General features: G+C 50.1%; 1 protein-coding gene across 1 annotated transcript in view; it reads left to right on the top strand.

Moving 5' to 3' along the window:
• MACF1 (microtubule actin crosslinking factor 1) overlaps positions 1-18,850 on the top strand; it is a 232,691-nt gene that overhangs the window by 84,338 nt on the left and 129,503 nt on the right. The window contains exons 6-17 of the mRNA XM_029912665.1: positions 9,687-9,853; positions 10,950-11,062; positions 11,154-11,260; positions 11,944-12,063; positions 12,175-12,270; positions 12,713-12,840; positions 12,971-13,064; positions 14,268-14,422; positions 14,702-14,978; positions 15,501-15,629; positions 16,788-16,865; positions 17,734-17,895. Of these exons, the coding sequence (XP_029768525.1) occupies positions 9,687-9,853; positions 10,950-11,062; positions 11,154-11,260; positions 11,944-12,063; positions 12,175-12,270; positions 12,713-12,840; positions 12,971-13,064; positions 14,268-14,422; positions 14,702-14,978; positions 15,501-15,629; positions 16,788-16,865; positions 17,734-17,895 (1,626 nt within the window). The remainder of the gene's footprint in view (positions 1-9,686; positions 9,854-10,949; positions 11,063-11,153; positions 11,261-11,943; positions 12,064-12,174; positions 12,271-12,712; positions 12,841-12,970; positions 13,065-14,267; positions 14,423-14,701; positions 14,979-15,500; positions 15,630-16,787; positions 16,866-17,733; positions 17,896-18,850) is intronic.

The following is an 18,850-nucleotide window of genomic DNA, read 5'->3' as shown; positions in this document are numbered from 1 at the left end:
CAACCCCCAACCAAGATCAGAGCAGGAGGGAGGAGGGGGAATGCAGGGTGCTCAGAGGAGGGGGCAGAGTTGGGGCAGAGGCTTTGGGGAAGGGGCTGGGGGTGGGGAAGGGGCGGAGTTGGGGCAGGGCCAGACCCCCGTGGAGTGTCCTCTTTTTTCAGTGTTGAAATATGGTAACCCTACTGGTGCAAACCCTGCGCGGGAGAGGTGGGCCCGTAGTTTGTTTTGCCTTTTATCTTGACACGAACAAGCCCCTTGCTGGTTGAGAGGAGGCTTGGAAGGAAACGAATGAAACCTCAGCTCAGGGGCACTAGGAGGGAGCAGCCGTAGGAGCTGGTGTCTCTGGGTTTGGAAAGTTGCAGTTGGCCACTCGGCTGTTTGCTGCTCTGCCATTGGGCTCTGTTTGGCAGAGGGCGGGGTGGCTGCTGCAGGTGTCTAGTGCGTGACGTGTGTTTTGCTATAAGGAAGGGAACGGTCAGAGCTCCCTCTTCCAACCCAGCCAAATCCCCACTCTCTGGGGAGGGGTGGGGCAGGCAGGGTGCTGGGTTTTAGTCACAAAGTGCATGTGTGTGTGTGTTGTGGAGACGGTGACCACTGAGTCCTGTGGGGCTCTGGTCCCCATCGCGTGACTCTGCGTAGGGTGGAAGGGTGACATGGCCGTGGTAGCACTGGGCAGGGGAGCTTGAGTTCACCTTGGGGATGCAGGAAGAAGGTAGGATGGGCACTAATGCACTCTGCTGCTCCGCCATCGGAAATCGCACTAGGGTGTGTGCTGCTGACCTAACGTTTCAGCACCCAGAGACTCCCCTTCTCTAACGGTGCCCAAGCTGCTCTGCAATCGGCTGTCCTGTGCAGCGATAAGGATGGTTAACCCTTTGGGGAGGTTCCACTCCCGCCGTATGCTCCTCCGCTGTGATTGGAGGAAAAGCAGCCTGCCTAAAGCCAGAGTGGAGCAGTTGGAGGCTGTTTATTTGACAACAGTCAGGAATACAGACTCAGAGTAAACATCTGGCAGTGTGAGCAGACCCTCCCAAACGCCTTGACCGTAGCCCAGAGGAATCTGTTTCCGTGTAGGGGCAGGAATTTGTGGGTTTCCCACGCAGCAGCGTTGGCCATGGGATTTCCCGTTGGTATGCAGGCTGAGTCTCCCCGTCTCCTCCGTGCTTCCCCCTACTTCTCCCCACCCTTTTCTTTATGCTACCTTTGCTCAACCTCCCTTTTTCTGACTTCCCACCCTCCTTTCTCCCCCCCCCCACCCCCACATCCTCCCCCAGCCTCTCCCTCCCTCCCTCTCCCCCGATTTCTGTCTGGTTCTTGCTTTCTGTTTGTGTTACCGAGGGCAGTGCTCCAATTACCTCATATTTGGAGAGAGAAAGCTGCAGCCAATCCGGTCTCTGTCTGCTTTTAGGTCAAGTGATTTCTGAACTGCAGTGAGATGCTTTGAATTTGTCTTGTTGCAGCTCCTAGTCTGTAAGATGGCTGTCTGGAACAGCAGCAGCTGGGAGTGACTCCGTATGTGTGAGTGAGGGTGAGAGAGAGAATATGGGGGATTGCCCGCAGTGCTGCGTGTTTTAAAATGTGCATCTAAGCTGATGAAGCTAAGGTCAGGATTTATCCAGGAGCCTGGGACCAGCTTAGCTGCATTATTGCTGGCATTTTCTGCTTGGAAGAGATGGGGAATTCTCTGGGCTGCGTTAAGGAACCGAAAGAACAGGCTGCTGGCCCAGGAAAGGCTCCTCTGTCCCCCCAAAAAAGGGTTCGTTTTAAACGGAAGCGGAGGGGGAAGAAGAGAACGGTGCCAGAGGCAAATCCCAAGGAGCAGCCCTTGCTGGGCACGGAGATTGCTGAAGATGATGAGGCAATGGAGAAGTTCAAAGTACAGCCTCAGCAGGAGGGAGGAGAGGAAATTGCCAAGACCCTGCACCAAGGCACTTCACAGCCCCCGGATCCTAATCCCAGCTCAAGTCCAGAGGCACTGCCTCAGGGTCTCCTTGTACAGGTGAAAGAGAGATTTCAAGGGGAAGTCCAGAAGGCTCAGCTGGTGGTCGAGCACTGGCCCTCAGGGTCTGGGGGCAGGAGGCGTTCCCCTGAGGAGGGCACCACAGTCATTGCACGCCTGCTAGACAACCCTGCGGAGAAGAACTGTGAGAAGGCTGTGAGCAGGCTGGTTGAATTTCAAAGGACAGGAGCTGGCAGCAGCAGAGCTGTGCTGTTGCCTTTACAAAGGGAGACTGCAGTCAAAGACTACCAGAGGAGGGATGAAGACCAGCTTGTGTCCAGGTGTAACGCGGTGTCTAGAGAGGAGCCAGCGGGTGGACAAGGGCCAGAGAAGCCTGCAGCTTCGGTGGAGGCTGGCAGGTCTCCGGAGGCCTGGGATACAGAAGAAGGGAATGAAAGTATTTCAAGTGCCACATGGACAGGTTCGTGGTTTGTAGAGCCAGGCACCATCTCAGAATTGTCCACGCCGTCGCCCATGGTGGACCAGGTGGAAAACCAAGGCTTTGAGAAGTCCCAAAGGCTGTCATTGTCACGAGAGAAACCTGCCCTCAAGGGGGGAGAAGGCACCTGGACCCAGCCTGGCACTAAACTACCTGCCTCACAGAGTGACTCTTCTTTCAGCGGGCAGACCACCAGCACTGCCCAGCCCTCCTCAGGATATGGGAGTGACTCGTCCCATCAGCCCACCAGGGATATTGTAGCCAGTCAGATCTCGGGGTCGATCTTGGAAGATGGCTGCACACTCCCTGCACAGGAGGACAGCCAGGTTCAGAGGGGCAGGACGGAGAAGGCCATGAAGCCTTCTGGAGGAAAGGTCAGTGCTTGTATTCATTTACTGAACCGTCTTTCAGAGACGGGGGGATGCTGTCCTGAATATCAGTGATCCAGCCCAGCCCTCCATTTCCCTGGGAGAGTTTTCTTCCCAGTTGACTCCAGTCTGCTTAACCCTGTGTCTGGCGCTGTGAATTACAGCCACATATGGAGAAGTGGCCGGTTAAATCCGACTCAGAATGCTGAAGAAGCATCTGTCTCCACCCTGAGGAGCTGCATGGCTCTGATAGTCCACAGGTGTAATTTGAATGGCCATCTGTTAGGAATGTCAGATTAGGAGAGCAGGGAGTGCATGGGCTGTTTGCTTGTAGACTGACCCTGTTTGTACTTTGCTGCCTCTACCCTGTAGTCTACCTAGAGTGTGCAGGTAGAGAGCTGGAACAGCACTCGAAGTAGAAGCAGGAGGATGTGGGAAGGCAATTACTTGTGTTTTAGGTGTAATTGCCTGTGTGTCACTCGAGATGCACTGACTGTAGTTAGCATGTTCACCCACTTTCAAGGGGTTGCTAACAGCACATTCCCTCCGTTCTGACACTTGTGTGGCATGCACGCGCCGCCCTTTGCACGCATTTAACATTCCTGTGAAATGTTGGCACTAATTAAAAATGGGGGAAGGGGCGGTATTGCAAAGTGTGGTGGTTAGGAAGGAGGCTTGTTAGAATGGTCCTAAAAATGGGTGCATTGCAGCCAGACCGGGCCAGGCAGCAACATTCAGTAGTGACGTCCCTGGCTTTAGTAGCATTTTCTAGCATTTATCAGTGGGGGGGGGAAGAGTTGAAACTGCCATCACTGATGACTTACCAAGTACTTTTGTTGGCAGCTGTCACTCTGTGGGGTGGAAAGGGGGCAGAGACCAGAAGAGCCTAGAGTGTATAGGGGACACCATTGGAAAGGGGGGGGGCCCCCCCCCCCCCCCGATTCAGCCTCAAACCTGTAGCATGGTAGGGCAGAGAGCAATTCAAACAGAGAAGCTTGGTTGGGTCGTTAATCAGCAGAGAGAGGGAAGGCGCTCGTGTTACAGGTGTCCTGTCTAGTTCTTGTCAACCCAGTGTGATTCCAAAGAGGAAAAGCGGCCTCACTCCTCTGGGGTGAAGGTGAACTCAGCCAGTCCGAGTCCATCTCCTCTCGGGCAATAGACTCCTGCCCTGAAGCAGCAATGCTGTTCGTGGTCCAGGGGAATGCGAACAGAAAAGGGAGTGATTGGAAGGAGTGCTGTGGCTCGGATAGTCAAAGGGGTTGGGTGAGCATCGGCTAGTGGGATGTATTTTGGCCTGGGAAGGGCTAGATGAGTGTACGCTGGGTTTTTGGCTCAAGGCCCTGGTGATATAGGAGGGGTTGCTGGAAGAGATTGGTTATTGCATGTTATGCTTTGGGGGCAGTGAAATTGTCTCCTTGTATTTTGGACTTGTGGCCAGAGGTCTCTTGTGTTTGTATTTGGAGCTGTGGGTGGCAGAAGATGCTGCGTTTGTTTTGGGGGTTGCTTCAGAGGAGGGCGTCACTATTCTCTGCAATTTGGGGAGTGGAAGGGCCTCCTCTGGTTTGTGATGGACTTGAGTACCTCGGTCCAGATTCTCAGCACGGTTTGGGCTGCTGGGAATGGGGCTTGGCCCATGAGATGTAGGGATCAGTAGGTAAAAGGAGCTTGATGCTGAATATTTTGGCTTGTTGGGCCACGGCCATTACCTTGATGTACTGGAGAAGGCAGCTCTGTATTTAGGGGGGAGGGATAGCTCAGTGGTTTGAGCATTGCCTTGCTAAACCCAGGGTTGTGAGTTGAATCCTTGAGGGGGCCACTTAGGGATCTGGGGTAAAAATCTGTCTGGGGATTGGTCCTGCTTTGAGCAGGGGCTTGGACTAGATGACCTCCTGAGGTCCCTTCCAACCCTGATATTCTATGATTCTAGACACCAAGATCAGTGGGAACAGAGCACTGCTGTCTTGATAAAAGTGGTTGATCTTTTAAAAAAAAATCAGAGGAATTTTGTGAGCTGATGCATGAGTAAGGAAGGTTCTGTGCTTGAGCTTCAGGTTCCATATGCTCATCACCCCGTCTCTCAGATTCCTTTATCCCAAGAGCAGGCTTTTAAAGGAGGAGGTGGTGGTACTGCCCCTCAGTATTAGTAGTACAGTGGAGCATCCATCCCATATATGGGGCATGAGGGGATCCTGCGGATGTAGCTGCATTTTCTGTCCCTTCCTCCAGCCTGGGGAGTGAGGCAGGCAAAGGCCCAGTAATCTGGGGACGGACGACTATGTTGTTAGTTATTTAGACGGTACGCGAGGTGCATCGTGCATTTGTTATGGCCATGGTGCCTCGCAAGCTGCTGTGTCATGTGATCCTGTTGGTCTATCAGCCCATTGCTTTAAGGAAATCCCTGTTTTGGGTCCGGAAGAGTTAAAGCCAAAGCCGGCTGTGTGGCAGCAACTGACAAAGAGCAGTTTTTTGTGTGATAAGAGTGTCAGACTCCAGAGAGGGAGGTGAGCAGCGGCATACCAATTACACTACTGCCACTCCTCTTTGTGCTTCCGCAGTCTTCCTCAGACGTCTGGGGGGAGGGAGGATCCTTTGCCTCTAGCCCTGCAGTTTCCTTTCCCTTCCCTGCAAGGGGAATCTTCACTGGCGCTGGACACTGTGAGCAGTAGGAGCCAGGTGAAAAAAATTAATCTCAATCGCGCTGTTAAACAATAATAGAATACCATTTAAAATATTATAAATACCATTTGTAAATATTTTGGATGTTTTCTACATGTTCAAATATATTGATTTCAATTACAACACAGAATACAAAGTGTACAGTGCTCGCTTTATATTTATTTTTGATTACAAGTTTTTGCATTGTAAAAAACAAAACAAATAGTATTTTTAAATTCACCTAATACAAGTATTGTGGTGCAATCTCTTTATCATGAAAGTTGAACTTACAAATGTAGAATTATGTACAAAAAAACCCACAACAACCTGCATTCAGAAACAAACCAGTGTAAAACTTTAGAGCCTACAAGTCCAGTCAGTCCTACTTCTTGTTCAGCCAATCGCTGAAACAAACAAGTTTGTTTTACATTTCCAGATGATAATGCTGCCTGCTTCTTGTTTACAATAGCACCTGAAAGTGAGAACAGGCACTGTTGTAGCCAGTGTCGCAAGATAGTTACATGCCAGATGCGCTAAAGATTCATATGTCCCTTGATGCTTCAACCACTATTCTGCTAGATAACGATCCAAAGCAGTGTGGATCAATGCATGTTCATTTTCATCATCTGAGTCAGATGCAGAGCTGGCCCCAACTATTCTGGGACCCTAGGCAGCCTTCCCGCGGGGGTGGGGGGGGCCCAGGCCTCCGTGTGGAGGGGTGTGGGGCTGGCTTGGAGGACGGGGGGAACCATCCCCCAGCACTCACCGGTGGCGCGGCTGAGGCCGGGCTGCTGCACTTCCCGCTGCTGGTGAGTGCAGGCCCAGCCGTGCTGCAGTCTTCAGGGGTGGGGCTGGAGCGGGAAGAGGCAGGATGGGGAGGAGCAGGGGCGGGGGCTTGGGGAAGGGGCGGAGTGGGGCGGAGCAGGGGCTGGAGCAGCACGCAGCTGCATAGGGCACCAGTAAATTTGGTGCCCCAAATTTCCTGGTGCCCTACACAGCTGCGTACTTTGTGTATGGGTAAGGACGGCCCCGGTCAGATGCCACCAGCAGAAGGTTGATTTTCTTTTTTGGCAGTTTGGGTTCTGTAGTTTCCGCATCAGAGTGCTGCTCTTTTAAGACTTCTGAAAGCATGCTCCACACCTCGTCCCTCTCAGATTTTGGAAGGCACTTCAGATTCTTAAACCTTGGGTCGAGTGCTGTAGCTATCTTTAAAAATTTCACGTTGGTACCTTCTTTGCATTTTGTCAAATTTGCACTGAAAGTGTTCTTAAAACGAACAACGTGATGGGTCATCATCCGTGGAGTGAACACAATCCCTGGCTCACAGTGAGACACAAACTGGCCATACATTTAATACAATATAGTTTTCCAAAGATATAGTGCAAAGCTGCCCTGTCTGCCACGCTAGGCACTGTGCAAACATAGTCAGTGACAGTCCCTGGTTTACAGCCTAAACAGACTATACCTAAGGGGTGGCTGGACAAAGAAGTGAGTGAGGGATGGGAGGAGAGCAGGCAGGGTAAACAAGGGGTCGGAGGTCAGCTGTAGGTGCTGTGTGTTCAAGGTGATCACGAGAAACCCTGACCCCTGGCAGTGTCTAGCCAGTAACACTTAAGTTTAGTATCCTCCATTCCAGGGGACTCTGGCTCGAGCTCTGTGTCTTGGATTTATTTAGAATGAAGACATTCATTGTTAGGCACAAGCAGGGGCGTTGCTGTCAGAGCTTGGGTGAATCTTATGCTGAGTTGAGCCTGGGAATCTTCAGCAGCACAGAGGGAGCGCAGCTAGATTGTAAGAACAGGCCCATTTCTGCAGTCTCCTGGCAGTAGATGGATCCAGTCCATGCACCAGTACTTTACCCCAGAGTGCTCAGCCAGACACGATTTCTTGCTGCTTCTCTGAATTCAGCATGGGAGGAAAAGGTGTCCTGATAAGCTGTCTGTAGCCATCATAGGAGGCAGAGATGCTCTGATTGGCAGACTCTGTTGAAAGATGTTATCTGCAATGCTGACTCTAGCTGGGCTTGGTATACAGCCATCTAGCCAAGCAGGACTTTGTTCTGGTAGGAAAATCTTTCTAAGACCAGGGTTTAGAGGCTTCTCCCATCTCCACCTGCTGCTAATGCCCTGGAATTTGTTTGTTTTTCTGGAGTATTGCTACTTGTTCTCCATGCACGTCCCTCAGAAAGATACATTTCAAAGGGCACAAGGTAAATCACCAGGACATGCTAACAGTGTGTGGTGTCTGGCTCTTAAACACAGGGGCAAATGAAGGGCATTTTTCTCTCTGTCTTCCAGCACCTTCACCCCACTGCCCTGTCTGTTTGTCTCAGGTATTTCCAAAGCGCTCACCACTGTGATTCTCTAGGGGTGCTCTCTTGTGGTGCTCTCTGGGAGAAGTGCAGAAAAGATGACGTGTAGGTAGGCTGTATTGACTGGCTGGATGAATTAAAGGGCAAAATTACATTTCCAGCTGAAAATGTCGCACTTACCATTGTTACAGGTAACCGCTAAAAATCACAATAACTGAAAAAGAGCTTAAAGGAAAAATATCTTTTTTTGCCTTTTTTCATGTTGTTAGCTTTGTGCATTTGACAGCGCTGTGTGCACTGTCAGTTTCACTGTTGTTGGTGTTTACCCTTCCCCCCATAACAGAAGCAGCAAAGCTGAAACTGCAGAAGCAGCAGCCAGGAGTGTGTACAGAGAAAGGGGATGAGAAAGGAGCGCTGGGCCTTAGCTAGTGTAATTGATGAGGCTGCCCAGAAGACCCTACTAAACCTCACCAGGGGAGCAAAAAAACCTTTAACTTTTTTAAAATTAAAAAAAAAAATTACATGAAAGCATTTCAGGAGAGACTATTTAAAGGGGAAGGGGAGGGTGGTAAAAATTGGAATTCTTGATATTCATAGATTCCAGTGCCAGAAGGGACCACTGTGATTAGCTGATTAGCCATAGAACTGCCCCAAAATAATTCCTAGAGCAGATCTTTTAGAGAAACATCCAATCTTGATTCAAAAAGTGTCAGTCATGGAGAATCCACCGTGATCCTTGGTCAGTTGTTCCAATGGTTAAGTATTCTCACTGTCAAAAATTGACACCTTATTGCCAGTCTGAATTTGTTTAGCTTCAACTTCCAGCCCTTGGATCGTGTTAGACGTTTCTCTGCTAGACTGAAGAGCCCATTATTAAATAGTTGTTCCCCATGTAGGTACTTATAGGATATAATCATGTGACCCTTTGACCTTCTCTTTGTTAGACTCAAAGCGCGCCATCTATTTAGTTTATCACTAGAAGGCAGGTTTTCTAATCCTTTAATCATTCTCGTGGCTCTTCTCTGAACCCTCTCCAATTTGTCAACCTCCTTGGATTGTGGGCATTAGAACGGGACCGAGTATTTCAGCAGCAGTTGCACCAGTACCAAATACAGAGGTAAAATAACCTCTCTACTCCTACTCGAGATTCCCCTGGTTATGCATCCCAGGCTGCAATATTAGTCCATTTCAAAGCTCACAGGCTAGAGCATCTCTTTAATCAAACTTCCTTTGCTCTGAAAAGCCTTCAGTCAAGTTACGTGCAGTTACTCTGAATTTGCCCTGCCCTCAGCTTTCAGTTCGTTTTAGTCTGCACCAATCCTAGCAATTGTGGCAGTAAAAATAGAGGTGCTGTACTCACGTAACTTGTCTTTAGATATAACGAGGAGTCATTGTGGCACCTTAGAGACCAAAAAATTTATTTGGGCATAAGCTTTCGTGGGATGGAACCCACTTCATCAGATGCACTTGACCCCCCACTTGGTATGGCAACTCCCATCTTTTCATGTACTGTGTATGTGTGTGTATATATATATATATATATATATATATACACACACACACACACACACACACATATATATATATACCTATACACATATATATACCTGCTACTGTATTTTCCATTCTGATGAAGTGGGTTCTAGCCCACGAAACCTTATGCCCAAATAAATTTGTTAGTCTCTAAGGTGCCACAAGGACTCCACGTTGTTTTTGCTGATACAGATTAACATAGCTACCACTCTGAAACCTGTCTTTAGATATGGATCCCTGGCTTGGACTTTTCATATGAGACTGGCTCCTGAGACCCCACGTACAATGTGTATATATAGAAATAAAATCTGCATAACTTGCCCAACAGGGTTCTTCCTGCTTCCAAAGTGCCGTGTAACCAGCGATACCATGTCTTTACAGATCTCCGATATCTACATCAGTGGGGAGTCAGGGGACATGTCCGCTAAGGAGAAGCTGCTTCTGTGGACGCAGAAGGTGACTGCGGGTTACGTGGGAGTGAAGTGCACCAACTTCTCTTCGTGCTGGAGCGACGGGAAGATGTTCAATGCTCTCATTCACAGATACAGGTACACAGAGAGGAGTCTGGCTTGGCTATGGGGGAGGTTAAGGCTCCTTGTTCTCTCTTTGCATTTAACAGTCTGTACCTTGAAATCCTAGTTCTGCCCAACATAGAATAATGGAGGAGGGGCGCTCTGCTCCGGCAGCAGAAAAGGTTGAGCACACGCACAATTGCAAGGAGTGTTGGCCTTTTAGCAAGGGGGGAGAAAAGCTTTAAAACCAGATTATGGAGGTGCTGCTGTGCTGTTAATGTTGTCAGTTCCCACTCTGCTCTCAGTGACTAATAATACTTAGCACTTCAGTGGCACCTTCCATCTGAGCATTTCCAGGCTCTCTTGAAGCCGCAATTAAGCCTCTCATAAAGCTCCTTGTGAGCAGCTAGGCAAGTGGTATTATCTCTCCCTCTCGGCTGCACAGTGAGTTGGTGGTGGCGCTGGGATTAGAACGCAGCAGGGCTGACTCCTGGCTTTGACCACTAGACCACGCTGTTGAGGGTGAAGGAGATGAGCAAAAATTGTCAGTAGGGTCAAAGCATCATAAAATGTCTCCAGACAACATCTGTCACCTGGGTTACCCTTTGTCAGGCAGTGACTGACTGACCATGGGGAATCCCCCAAATAGAAAGGAGTGGGGTCATGAGCACTCTGCAGAAGGAATTGGAAATCTCATGCCAAAATGCCCCCCTTGAAGATGGAAAAGGGGGGAGGGTAACTGTTTGTGGGGTTAGGAGTCCTAAGCAGTGTGTACCCCCAGCACTCAGCTGGATGTAGCAGATTCAAAGAACTAGCCAGGAAGTCTCTGGTTTTCTTGCCTTGAACGTGAAGATCTTCTGGTCCTAATCCTCATTTGCACTTTATGTCCTATTGCAAAATTGCATACCCGGTTGCATTAACAGTGCTTGCTCCTGGCACCTTGGGGGAATCACTGGCGACCGCCTTTGTAGTGTTAGGAGCCTCCCTCCTCCTCCTTGGTCTCCATGTACCTGTGTATCATGTGTGGTTAGCGGTGTCTGGCTGTGAACGCACGGTGAGGTACCAGAAGCAGAGTGTCACCTTGGCTAGGTGTGAAGGTGGCTGTCTCTGAGCTGTTGGCCGTGTCTTACAGGCCGGATATGGTGGACATGGAGCGGGTGCAGATACAGAGTAACCGGGAGAATCTGGAACAGGCCTTTGAGGTTGCAGAGAGGCTTGGAGTCACCCGGTTGCTGGATGCCGAAGGTGAGACGATGGTGATTGACCCAGCTGGGTAGAAGATTACCTCTCCCCCTCTTACCCCTCTGACTTGGGTTTCTTTGTCCCCTTGCCCCAGATGTGGATGTCCCATCTCCAGATGAGAAGTCTGTGATAACTTATGTGTCTTCAATCTACGATGCCTTTCCCAAGGTCCCCGAGGGAGGAGACGGGATCAGTGCGATAGTAAGAACTGCTGCTTTTTACACCTTCTGACCCTCAATTCTATGAAAGGCTGGTCTGTAAGCACCCTGTGTCATGACTGGGGGTGGCGTGAGTTGTCTTCCTTATCTCCAGCCACAACAGATGGTATCTCCAAAAAAAAAAAAAAAAAGAAAAAAGCAGTGGAGGTTTGTGCTGCTTAGCAGGCATTGAGGGTCCACCCAGCACAGAGACTGGAATCAGGAGAGAGAAGTGGGGGTTGGAGCTCATGTCAGCTTGCCACTGCTGGAGCAGCGTGGGGCAATTTACAGCTTCCCTAGTAAGGTGGGGCTGCCCTTTAATTCTCCTGTGCAAGTCCCTTGGTTCTCCGTGGGTACGTGTGACCAGCCTGAGACTGTGCACTGAATTCTCCGCTCTGGGCAGCGGCGTAACATAGCTCTGTGATGCCCTGGAGATAGCAACTTATAGCAAGGTCCTGCTTTCCCTTCTGTGCCGGTGAAACTGCATCACAAGAGGGGGAGGCGCTTTCAGCTTGGGTTGTGCTGCAGATGTCGCCAGTCTGAGTCGCGGTGATGCACGTTCTGTTTGTTCTCTCCCCTGCTTTGGCTGGCAACGTATTGGGGCCCAGCTGCGATATTTTTGCCTGTTGCTTTGTGGAGCTGCTTTCCAGTATTAGCACTTCAAATGGCTCCCCCTTTTCCGCCCAGGAGGTGGATTCAAGGTGGCTAGAGTACCAGAACCGCGTGGACTCCCTCATCCCCTGGATCAAACAGCACACGATACTCATGTCAGATACATCCTTCCCCCAGAACCCTGTTGAGCTAAAGGTAAGGGTTTCCTTGGAGTGTCTGGTACCAGTTGTTGGCTTTGGGCTTAACCGGTGGTAGCACAAGATGGTGCCTAGGGCTGTGTGCTGATACAGCTGTCTCCCATTTCAGGCACTTTATAATCAGTACATACACTTCAAAGAAACAGAAATCCCAACAAAAGAACAAGAAAAAGGAAGGATAGAGGAGTTGTATAAACTACTAGAGGTAAGAGACTTCTCAGCTGCGTGACTGGTCCCTGGGAACATTTTGTTTTTCAAGATTTAGTGTACGTTCAATTTGGATTTGTTTTGAAACAGAGAAACAGAAATAACCCTGAGGGTATATTATAACGCAAGCAGCATTGCTGAGCCAACCCTACTGAGGCATAGGTTCTCCTGCTGCTCCGATCACTTTGGTATCCAAGCACCTTCCAGCAGTGTGTTAGCCCCTTGGCTGCGTGGTTCAGAGAGGGTGGTCTGAGGACAGAGGCAGCCGCTCTCAAGGCGGTGTAGAGGGAGCTACCTTCAGGTTAGGGGTATGCAGAGCTATAGCCAAGAAGACTGGTGCCCTCCTCTCCCAATAGGTGTGAATGGAATAGGTCACTCAGATGCTGTCAATGGTGTAATAGAGCAGGGTAAGAGAAGCTGTTCTGCTACTGTGCTTCCAGGTATGGATTGAATTCGGCCGCATCAAGCTGCCCCAGGGTTACCACCCCAATGACGTGGAGGAGGAATGGGGCAAGCTGATCATAGAGATGCTGGAGCGCGAGAAGTCGTTGCGGCCAGCAGTGGAGAGGTTGGTACTGAACTGTGGGAAGGTAGAGCTTACTGGATCCCTGTTGAGAATTCTCTCTTCTGCCACCGCTATGGTGGCTGACGGTGTCCCGGAGAGGCTGGTGTGTCTGATTTTATTTCTTTGGTCGCAGGCTGGAATTGCTGCTACAAATCGCTAACAAAATTCAGAATGGTGCTCTGAGCTGTGAAGAAAAACTCACTCTGGCAAGGAACACACTGCAAGCCGTGAGTGTTGGTGTCAGTCTCCCAGGATCACCTCCTGCCTCCTGTCCATTGTCCTCTTTCCTTCCCTGGAACCCACCTCACTTGCCTCTATAGCCTGGCAGAGCTGCCTTTCTGCTTAGACCTCAGCACCTCGCCCTTGGGATGTTGAGCTTATTCTGAAGAGGGCGTGGGGTTCATGGTGGAACAAGAGCTCCCAGTGCTGTGCCGTAGCTAAGAAGGTGAAGGCGATGGTTGGGTGTATTAGCAGGGGAACGTCAAGTAGGAGTATGGAGGTGGTGTTACTTTTGTATATGGCATCGGTGAGACCCTTACTAGCCATTGTGTCCAATCAGGTGTCCATGCTTCCAAAAGGATGCTGAAAAATTGGAAAGGGTTCGGCCTAGAGCTACAAGAATGGTTCAGTCTGGAAAACCTGCCTTATAATGAGTCTTAAGAGGTTCAATCTATTCTGTTGATCCAAGAGAAGGTTCTGAGGTGACTTGATATGGTACGTCAGCAGTGCAATCAGAAGTGTGAGAGATCCAAGCTGGCTTTGGTTTAGCTAGCTTGAATAACAATAGCAGTGAAGCTGTGGCCGCGGAGGTTAGCCGCTGGAGTACGCATGCAGGGGCCTGGATTGGTCGTATAGCCTGTTCTGCTGCGGTCTCGCTGCTGTTGTTGTTTGAGCTGGTTCAGACCTAGCTCGGGTTTGTCTCCGCATGCTGCAGTCACAATCCGATTGCACTGTAGACCTACCTAAAGCGTATAGGTACCTATGTGGGAAATGATTTCTGATCATTGATGGCCCTTTAAGCTAGCGGGGAAAGACGTAACCAGAGCCAGTGGTTGAAGCTAGACATATTCAGACTGGAAGCAAGGTGCACGTTTTAAAGTGAGGATAACTAAATATTTGAATAACTTGCCTAGGGGGTGGGTGGATTCTCCAGCACTTGGAGTCTTTATAGCGAGACTGGATGTCTTCCTAAAAGACATTGCACTGGCTCAAACAGAAGTTATGGACTTGATGCACAAGCCAGTAGGTGAGGTTCTTTGGCTCGTGTTACGCGGGAGGTCAGGCGAGATGATCATCCATGATCCCTTCTGGCCGTCACGTCTATGAATCCTTTGAAGGCTGAACCAGAACGCAGCCCTCTTGCCTTGCGTGTCCCTTACAGTACAGTGGGGATGACACGTCCCCCTGGTAACTCTGAGCTCTCGCGGCAGGATGCTGCTCACCTGGAGTCTGGCCAGCCAGTGCAGTACGAGTCCGATGTGGTCATGTACCTGCAGGAGTGCGAGGGGCTCATCCGGCAGCTGCAGGTGGATGTGCAGATCCTCCGAGATGAGAAATACTACCAGCTGGAGGAGCTGGTCTTCAGGTGAGGGGCCGTGGGTATGAGAAAGCATCGCTGACAGGGGGATAGGCACCGAGACACATGAATACGCTGCATGAAGCAGCACGGAATGTGAGTCCTGGTGGAAGTGGCTCTGCCCAAGCTGAGTGTGAGGTGGGATTTCTTCCGTTTGGGTTATGGAAGAAGATAGACAAACCCCTGATAAGCAGGATCGTTGTGGAGAACAGGTGTCGTTCCATATATCCGCTGGAGTCCAGACATCCGTAACTCGGCTCCTGTCTTCCCTCCCCCGCTCTGCTCCAGGATCGTCCGGCTGCAAGATGAGCTGGTTACACTGAGGCTGGAATGCACTAACCTGTACCGGAAGGGTCACTTCTCCACCTTGGAGCTGGTACAGCCGTCCACCCTGACCACTACACGCTTGAAGGCAGAGCCCTTGACAAAGGGCACGCACACCTCCTCTACCTCCTGGTTCCGGAAGCCCATGACCCGGGCGGAGCTTGTGGCTATCTCCTCTTCTGAAGATGAAGGCAACCTCCGATTTGTGTATGAGCTGCTGTCTTGGGTGGAAGAGATGCAGGTGGGTGCATGCCCTACAGGCTGACTCAGCTGCATGTATTGGCACTAAAAAAAAGTCAGAAAACTGAATAATGTGAGGGGGTTTCTGTCTTTTTTTTCTTTAAACCACAAACGTTGTGATGGTGCAGCTGGTCCCTGGTGCACAGGGAATGGCATTGGTCACCAGATACTCTTGTTTCTGAGAAGTCCCTCTTGTCCTGAGCTGGGTTTGGTTTCCCATATGGTGCTCCTGCTGTTTGCAGGGAATAGTGGAAGATTGTCTCTAATTCAGCCTGACAAGCTCCTCCTGTTTGACATGAGCACAGGGCTCGAGCCAGCTGCCCCTGAAGTCAGTGTGAGTTTGGACATTGACCTGAGCGCTCTTAGGGTCAGTCTCTTAAGGAGCACACTGCACCGGGGCTGGGCTTTGCATCTCTTGCTTCAATAGTGAGCTAGGAGGTGACGTCACCTCCAGGCCCCTGTGCTTTTGAGCATGCTCTTTGGGATGGCGAACATTGACTGGGCCTATTTGTGGCTGTTTCAGATGAAGCTGGAGCGGGCGGAGTGGGGCAGTGATTTGCCGAGTGTGGAATCTCAGCTGGAGACGCAGCGGCACGTCCACTCCAGCGTGGAGGATCTGGGCGCCAGCGTGAAGGAGGCCAGGATGTACGAGGTGAGGGGACACGGACTTGATAGCGTACCTGAGGGCACTAGAGTTTGCCAAGGCTCGGCGGGGTGATGAGGAGGGGCAGGACATCAGATCCTGTGAGTGTTTGGTGGCTTTGGAGGGTGAATACACTTGAGGCTGCTGCAGTGAGGCACCTTTGAAGGTATATGGTGCAGCCGTCTCTCCCAGCACTCTGAACTATCAAGACTTATTAAAGGTAGGAGTAGAGAGGTAATGTTACCTCTGTATTTGGCACCGGTGTGACTGCGGCTGGAATAGCGTGTCCAGTTCTGATGGCCACAAGTCAAGGGGTGTTGATAAATTTGAGAAGCATCAGAGAAGAGCCCCGAGAATGAGTAAAGGATTAGAAAACCTGCCTTCTAGTGATAGGCTCAAAGAGCTCAAGCTATTAAGCTTGATAAAGAGGGGTCACTTGAATAGAGTCCATAACTATCTACATAGGGAGCAAACATTTAATAATGGGCTCTTCAGTGGAGCTGAGAAAGGACTAACACGATCCAATGACTGGAAACTGAAGCTAGACAAATTCAGACTGGAAATAGTGTAGTTTTAACAGTGTGAGTAATTAACACTGGAATAATTTACCAAGGGTTGTGGTGAATTCCACATCTCTGACAATTGTTAAATCAAGGGTGGATGCGTCTCTAAAAGCTCTGCTCTAGGAATTCCTTTGGTGAAGTTCTGTGACCTGTGCTGTACAGGAGGTCAGACTAGATGATCCCAGTGGTCCCCTCTGCCCTTAGAATCTGTGAATCTAAGATGTGTCCCATTGAACCAGGATTTTAATGTATCACCATTAGCTTATTCTGCAGGCAAAGCTCAAACCGAAGAGGCTTAAGTGCTCTCCAGATTTGATCCCCATTGATTTGTTGTCTTAAGCCCAATTTCTTGTAAATCGTTCTTTTTATTTTCTCTTGGAGCCCAATTCCTTCACTGAGGGTGGAAGGTTCTTTCTCCCCACAGCCTGATTTCCCTCTCCTCTCCCCACCCCGGTCCAGAGAAGAGCCCACTTGCCACAGCTAGCGTTCCTGCTTCTGGTTCTTACTGCTCATGGAAAACTCAGGGGAAGTGGCTGATGTGGGGGGGGTGATGCTCTGAAATTGAAGCTATATCGTGGCAACGTGAACCATTTTTCCTTCTTAGGGTAAAATGTCTCAGAATTTCCGCACGAGCTACACAGAAACACTCGGCAAGCTGGAGACGCAGTACTGCAAGCTAATGGTGAGTAGGCATTGCCCATGGCCTCAGCATGCTCTGCTGCCTGAGAGTCCCTCCCCTCCGCCCAGCACCATATTCCCCTGACACAGGATGCAGAATACAGGGTCCATACCCTGCTGGTGGTGAGGCTGGGGAGAGGGAACAGTAGCAATCATTGAGAGCGGAGACATTAGTGTCTTCCTCAGAATTCAGAGGAAACCTGTTTATGGCAAACCAGGTTATTTTGGCAAGGTTGGGCCTGTGTTTTATGGAGGCCACGGCTTTACTCAGCCGGTAACCCTGAGTGTACAAGGCAAAGGGTCCGAATTTCCTAAGCCGTTCTCATTATCCTTATCTGCTTGACTTACATGCCATGAGAAATGTTTCCCAGTTTGGAGCAACTCATCACAGCTGGAGTTATCCTCTCGGGGGTAGCGGCAGCTCCAGGCACCAGCGCTCCAAGCGCGTGCCTGGGGCGGCAAGCCACGGGGGGCGCTCTGCCGGTCCCTGCGAGGGCGGCAGTCAGGCTGCCTTCGGCGGCATGCCTGCAGGAGGTCCACCGGTCCCGCGGATTCAGTGGCAATTCGGTGGCGGGTTAGCCAAAGCCGTGGGACCGGCGGACCTCCTGCAGGCATGCTGCCAAATCCGCGGGACCGGGGACCTCCCACAGGTGCGCCGCCGAAAGCCGCCTGCCTGCTGCGCTTGGGGCGGCAAAAAAGCTAGAGCCGCCCCTGCTCAGGGGGTGGGTGGTTTTCACTTAATGCTTTTCAGACCGCACGTAGTACTGTAACTGTACGTCCTCAGCCCCCTTCAGGGGCACTGGAAGAGAGAAGAGTCTGGGAAACATCCATTTATGGCTCACGAGAGGGGTGGGTTATTTCACTGTATGCAGGAAACATCGAGCTTCCGACTGCGGCATCTCCAGAGCCTGTACGGGTTTGTGTCCCGAGCCACTGCTGAGTTAATCTGGCTGAATGAAAAGGAGGAAGAGGAGCTGGCGTATGACTGGAGTGACAACAACCCCAATATTGCAGCCAAAAGGAATTACTTCTCAGTGAGTATAGTGCAGGCACAGGGCACCCAACTGAACAGGGCTGCCTAGTTACAAGCTCCACTGATTAGACTGGTATTGCTTTTAAATTGCCGTGAAACCTCCAGCTGGCTTAAAGGCTCTCAAATTAAGGCTTCCCAGGTTTCTGAGCTCCTACAGCTCAGCCTGCAGCGCTTGCCGCAGTCGTGATCGCCACTGGTGAACTATGGCTTGAGTAAAAAGCAACAGAGGGTCCTGTGGCACCTTTAAGACTAACAGAAGTATTGGGAGCATAAGCTTTCATGGGTAAGAACCTCACTTCTTCAGATGCAAGTAAATGGCTTGAGTAGAATGCAAAGGGAAAAGCTAAATCTGTTCAGCGGGTTTTCCAGTTTTGTGAGCATGTAATAAATATACCGTGGGGCAGGGTTAAAGCTGGAGTCGAACACTTGGCTGAGAATTCCCTCAGTTCCTAGCATCTAGGCTTTGAATGATAACCTGCTGAATACTGTTTTATTTATATCTGTATCCATTCAAAATTAAGAACATTCCAAGGCAGAAATTCTCAGTTAAGGTTAAGGAGACTGCCCTTCAAGACAGTTTTCAGAGTAGCAGCCGTGTTAGTCTGTAGCCGCAAAAAGACAATTTTCAGAGTAGCAGCCATGTTAGTCTGTATCCGCAAAAAGAACAGGAGTACTTGTGGCACCTTGGAGACTAACAAATTTATTTGAGCATAAGCTTTCGTGGGCTACAGCCCACTTCATCGGATGCATGTAATGGAAAATACAGTAGCAAGCAACTGTCAGTTGCTGGAAATGGGCCATTTTCATTACCACTACAAACAGTTCTTTTTCTCTCCTGCTGATAAAAGCTCACCTTAACTGATCACTCTCCTTATAGTGTGTATGGTAACACCCATTGTTTCATGTTCTCTGTGTGTGTATATATATATATATATATATATATATATATATATATA

Source organism: Terrapene carolina, unplaced genomic scaffold (assembly GCF_002925995.2).
Source record: "Terrapene carolina triunguis isolate 2854851 unplaced genomic scaffold, T_m_triunguis-2.0 Scaffold236, whole genome shotgun sequence".
Lineage (NCBI taxonomy): Eukaryota > Metazoa > Chordata > Testudines > Emydidae > Terrapene > Terrapene triunguis.
This window is presented reverse-complemented; position numbering and strand designations above follow the sequence as displayed.